The 5,474-nt window shown below is 48.1% G+C and overlaps 1 protein-coding gene across 1 annotated transcript; it reads left to right on the top strand.

Annotated features, from left to right (window-relative positions):
- The first annotated feature begins 491 nt into the window (after positions 1-491).
- Positions 492-5,213, top strand: LOC104520181 (E3 ubiquitin-protein ligase TRIM39). Its single transcript, XM_010176113.1, has 6 exons — positions 492-911; positions 1,873-1,968; positions 2,453-2,683; positions 3,153-3,175; positions 3,698-3,813; positions 4,699-5,213. Exons 1-6 carry the CDS (start codon positions 492-494, stop codon positions 5,211-5,213), a joined length of 1,401 nt encoding a protein of 466 aa, XP_010174415.1.
- Positions 5,214-5,474: the final 261 nt, after the last annotated feature.

Below are 5,474 nucleotides of genomic sequence, written 5' to 3'. Positions count from 1 at the left end.
AGAAAGGAGATTTATTCATGGGGGGGTGGGGGGTTGCTTAAACTCAATTCCCACAGTCGCACCCTTCAATTAATAAATTAACAGCAGACTTATTAATAACCAACAAATTAAGCTGATTCCAGGTGGGATTTTGGGGGCTACTTCTTATTTTACCTGGATCTTTTTTTTTTGGGGGGGTGGGGGGAGATGATCCAGAAGCTGCAGGAGAATCTTCAACAAGCCAGGAGATGATGAAGGACATTTAATTTCCATTTTCAGCTCTTTGCAACCACTCAACCCAACATTTTTACTCCTCAACGGTCACCACCTGGACCAAAACCTGGTGCCTTCAGCTGTCAAACTCCCCCCCCTGCACTTTTTCACCTCCCTCAGGACCTAAAAACCCCCAAAACCAACCAAAAAACCACCTGCAGGAAGAGGAGCAACCAACGGGCACGACCAACCCGTGGTAGAAACCGAAAGTTGTCCCATCATCCTTCACCGTCACGACCATGGCTGCCAACAACCCCGCCGTCAATTTCCGTCATGAAGCTTCTTGTTCCATCTGCTTGAGTTTCTTCCAAGATCCTGTCTCCATCCATTGTGGTCATAATTTTTGTCGGGAATGTATCACCCGTTGTTGGGAGGAAGTGGAAGAGATTTTTCCTTGTCCACGATGTCAAGAGACGGCTCCTCAAAGAAACTTGAGACCTAACCGGGAACTAGCCAAGATCATCGAGATAGCCAAGCGGCTCAGCTTGCAGGCAACCAAAGGTGGGGCAGGGGGGGAGAAACTCTGTGAGAAACACCAAGAAGTTCTAAAACTCTTCTGCGAGGAGGAACAAATCCCCATCTGCCTGGTTTGTAGAGAATCTCAAGCTCATCGGGTTCACCCCGTGGTTCCTATCGAGGAGGCGGCGGAGGAGCAGAAGGTGGGAGGTCATCGTGTGTGGTGTTGGGATGAGGGAGGAGGAGGGAATGGGGGGAGGGAGGTGTCCTGGGTCCCATCGAGGAGGCGGCGGAGGAGCAGAAGGTGGGAGGTCATCGTGTGTGGTGTTGGGATGAGGGAGGAGGAGGGAATGGGGTGAGGGAGGTGTCCTGTGGGTTGGGAATGGGGTGAGGGAGGTGTCCTGTGGGTTGGGAATGGGGTGAGGGAGGTATCCTGTGGGTTGGGAATGGGGTGAGGGAGTTGTCCTGTGGGTTGGGAATGGGGTGAAGGAGTTGTCCTGTAGGAGTTGTCCTGTGGGTTGGGAATGGGGTGAGGGAGTTGTCCTGTAGGAGTTGTCCTGTGGGTTGCTCTTAACTCCTGTCCTCTGCTTGTAAACATCTGGATTTCTACCCCTTTCAATCTACTTTCTGCATCCAACCAACCCTACCCTACCTGCTCTGTGCTCCTCCATGCTTACACCTGGTCACCTCAACTGTCTTGAAGTTTCCATCATGATGTCCTCATATAAATCATGCTGGAAAGGAGCCCAGGAGATCATCTGACTCAATAGATGGGATATTGAGAACCATTTCTTCACCAAAAGGGTTGTCAAGCGTTGGAACAGGCTGTCTGGGGAAAGTGGTGGAGCCACCATCTCTTTGAGGGATCTAGAAGATGTGTAGATGTGGTGCTTCAGGATATGGTTTAGTGGTGGTCTTGGCAATATTAGGTTTTAGGTTGGACCTGATGATCTTCAAGGTCTTTTCCAACCAAAACTATTCTATAATTCAACCTTCTTCTGCTGTGTTGTCTCAGACATTTGAGGTGCAGGAGATGCTGCACGTAAGGAACCAGGGAAAAATCTGAGTTTGCAGGAGATAAACCTGAGCAGGTGGGATGAAGGTAGAGAGATGGACCAGCTAAAGGAAGAAAATGCACTGATGAGATGTTTCTTCTCCACTCAGGAGAAATTCCAGGCTCATGTGCAGATCCTGAAGGACAGGAGAGAAAAGCTACTGGGGCTGAAAACAGCTGAGGAAGGGAAAAGCCTGGACTTCCTCGTAAGTGTCCATCCCTGGGTGGTGATGACTTTCTCCTTTACCTTTTGGTTGTCCCTTTAGCCACACTGGTGGGTGTGGAGAGATGAGATCTACCACGGACAAAGATCACATCTCCATGGTCCATTGCACATGTCCTCTCCATTTCAATAAGATCTGGACAGTGGTGACATCTTGTCCCCATGGTAGATGAAAAGAGAGTCCCATTTTCTTGCTCTTCATATGTCTTTGAAGGTTGGGACCATGTGTTGGGTTTGACCAGGTCATTGTTGATCTTCTTCTTCCTCATTTTGGTCACAAGTGGGGCAGATGAATGGAAAAAAAAAATTAAATATAATTTGCATTAATTATTCTTCTGCTCTTCAATGGATCCTGGAATTTATGGTTGGGTGAAAAGTCATCGTGTGAAATCATCTCTCCATGGAGTTCTCCATCATTTCTGTCCCCAGCCCGGTCTCTCCCTTGAGTGAGTTGGTTCTTCTTGTAGGAACGAGTGGAAACGGAGAGGCAGAAGGTTGTGTCTGAAGTCAAGGAGCTGCATCAGTACGTGGAGGGACAGGAACATCTCCTCTTAGATCGGTTGGCCAAGCTGGACCAGGAGATCATGAGAAGACAAGAGGAGAATATCAACAGGATCTTGGAGGATATCTCCTCCATCGATGAGCAGATCCGTGAAGTGGAGGAGAAATGTCAGCAACCAGCGTGTGAATTCCTACAGGTGAGACCTCAGGTTCCTCTGAAGATTATTGTGGCCTTGAAGACCACTGGTTTTTCTTCTAAATGATTTTCTTCAAGGACCATGAACATGGTCCAGCTGTCCACCTGAACCAACCTCAGTCTATTTAAACCACTCTCCATTTAGATGGGTATGAGATTCATCCATCTGATGAACATCTCTACATCCAAAACACTTGACCAAGTCCTTTCCTACTCATCTCATCTTCAGGTAGTCATCCAAACTCATCACCTCAGCCCACCTCCAGGTTCTCCTTAACTCCTGATTTAAAACATTCCAATATGTTGGAGCTGTGGTCCCTCCACGCCCATACTGTAGGGACATGAAAGGTGATGGGCAGTGCCTTGAGTTGCCCGAGGTCACCCCACCATCCTGTGGTAGATGCTTGTTGCTTCTTACCAGGCTGACGTTGCTCTGACCTAATGCTCCTTCTCTTCTCTTTCTCTTGTAGGACAGCAGAAACATCTTGAGCAGGTTTGTGGCTCCTTTCACATGTTCTTGTGATGTTCATGTTGTTTATCTCTACGGTGGAGACACCGATGGACTCTAAAACCTCAGTCATGTATGATCCCCATATGCTAGGGACCATATAGACATGTAGGAGACAACTAGAATCCAGTATGAACTTCCAACCCTATGGCAGCCATCTTGAGGTCCTCTTTGGACATGGATCAAAATGGTGGGTTATTGGAAGGAGAAAACTGGACCAAGAAAGGCATTTTTTTTCTTACCTACCTTTCCCTTGATGATGGTCATGATGGAAGGTCTTTACTACCCAGGGACTCCTCACTGGTGTTTAGGAACAAAATTGATATCAGCTTTGGGTCAACAAATGCTTCTCTGGGAGCTCCTGGATGAGTGTCCTAGGACCAAACCTTCACTCTGGTCCTACTATTATTTATTTCTTGAGAAGAAATCCTCGGAGAAAACCCATCAGTGAGTAATAACAACTATGAGAGAAGGAAGTATGATTAGAAATGTCTTCCTTCTTTCCAGGCTTGAGGAGGATGTCAACCAGAAGCCAGCAGAGACATCATCTGAGCTAGAAGAGAAACCCACCGGTCTTCTTCAGAAAAATATTGCCCTCAAAGAGATGCTGATGAAATTTCAAGGTACAGAGAAACTGGGGAGGAGAAGGGTTGAGGTTGTGCTAGGTCTGTCTGTAGGAGATCTAAGGAAGATCTCAACTAGGGAGGAGAAGTTCTGGTGAAATGCCATGGAGAGATACTTCCAACATGTCCTGTAGAGCTGTAGCCATATTGACATAGCAAGAAGCAATTACTCTGGTTGATTATGTGAGAGAGAGTGAGTTTGCCTCCTAGCAGAGCTTGAGGAACATGAGAAGTGTTGGGTATCTTCATGGAGGGTCAACATCAGCTTTGGAAATCACCTCTCTGAGGTGAGAATTCCCAAAATTTCCACATGAGAACTTAAAAAAAGGAGAAGTCCTGGGACAACAGAGGCTTTGGTTCCTCTTTTCAACAACCTGGAGACACCCAGTAGAAATATCCACACTTCAAAGACTTCTACTCTAGATCAAGTTCTCTTCATGCAGCCATCTTTGTACTCTTCTGACCTTCCTGGTGGGCAGAAAACCATTCCAGCTCTGCTCCAGCAAACAGGCACTGGGAGCTGGAGCATCTCAAGTTGGGAGAAGATGGGGAAAACATGACTCTAATGTCCTTGAGGACCTGTGATGGTAGAATCATAGAATGGTTTGAGTTGGAAGGGAAGTTTGAAGGTCATCTAGTCCAACTCTCCTGCAATAAGCAGGAACATCTTAGAGGTTGACCAGAGAAGCTGTGGTTGCTCCTCCTTGGAAGTGTTCAAGGCCAAGGTTGGATGAGGCTTTGAGCAACCTGACCTAGTAGAAGGTGTCCCTGGTCATGGCAGGGGTGTTGGAACTGGATGAGCTTTAAAATCCCTTCCAACCCAAACCATTCTATGGATCTTCAACTAGATCAGGTGATGCTCATCTATCTTCTCTCTGTCCCCAGTAAGTCTGACACTGGATCCAGAGACGGCCCATCCCCGCCTCGTCCTGTCTGAGGATCGCAAGCGGGTGAGATGGGAAGACACCCGCCAACCCGTCCCCGACAACCCCAAACGCTTCGACTCTTCTCGCTGCGTCCTGGGCTGTGAGGGCTTCAGAACGGGGAGACATTACTGGGAGGTGGTGGTGGGTGATGGAGAAGCTTGGGCTGTTGGGGTGGCCAAAGAGTCGGTGAAGAGGAAAGGACGGATCAGTGTCAACCCCAAGGTGGGGATCTGGGCGGTGGGGCAATGTGGGAGTCAATACCAGGCTCTGACATCTCCTACCATCCCCATCTCCTTGTTGGTTGCCCCCAAGGTGATTGGGATTTACCTGGACTATGAGGAAGGGCGAGTGGCTTTTTTTGACTCCAAAAATGAAGCTCCAATCTTCACCTACCCCCCAACATCCTTTGCCGGGGAGCAAATCCTCCCCCTACTCTGCCTGGGGAGGGGGTGTCAGTTCACACTCTCCCCTTGACCCCAACATCCACTCAAATTCCCTCTCGTTGGAGTTGTGGAGACCATGGTGGTTCATCAACCCAGAGATGGATTTTGGGAGCATGAAGATGGAAAATTCTCTTCTTTTCCCCCATTATTGATATCAACAAGAAGCATCAGTTGGTTCAGAGCTTGTAGAGGAGTGGAGTTGATCTGCTGTCCTCCAGAAAACCTCCAAAAACCTGCAATCCATGCCCATAAACCTCTTCCAAAAACCTCTCCGTTGGAGGACATGGATAGA

This window comes from Antrostomus carolinensis, unplaced genomic scaffold (genome assembly GCF_000700745.2).
Source record: "Antrostomus carolinensis isolate BGI_N321 unplaced genomic scaffold, ASM70074v2 scaffold169, whole genome shotgun sequence".
NCBI lineage: Eukaryota > Metazoa > Chordata > Aves > Caprimulgiformes > Caprimulgidae > Antrostomus > Antrostomus carolinensis.
The sequence above is the reverse complement of the archived record's forward strand: the minus strand, read 5'-3'. Positions and strand labels throughout refer to the sequence as shown.

What these genes read in the sequence shown, in the direction of transcription:
- LOC104520181 (XM_010176113.1), top strand. Translation starts at nt 492, where the DNA reads ATGGCTGCCAACAACCCCGCCGTCAATTTCCGTCATGAAGCTTCTTGT. An exon ending in AGGCGGCGGAGGAGCAGAAG is followed by an intron (nt 912 to 1,872) that starts GTGGGAGGTCAT and finishes TTCTCCACTCAG; the next exon opens with GAGAAATTCCAGGCTCATGT. An exon ending in AGCAGAAACATCTTGAGCAG is followed by an intron (nt 3,176 to 3,697) that starts GTTTGTGGCTCC and finishes CCTTCTTTCCAG; the next exon opens with GCTTGAGGAGGATGTCAACC.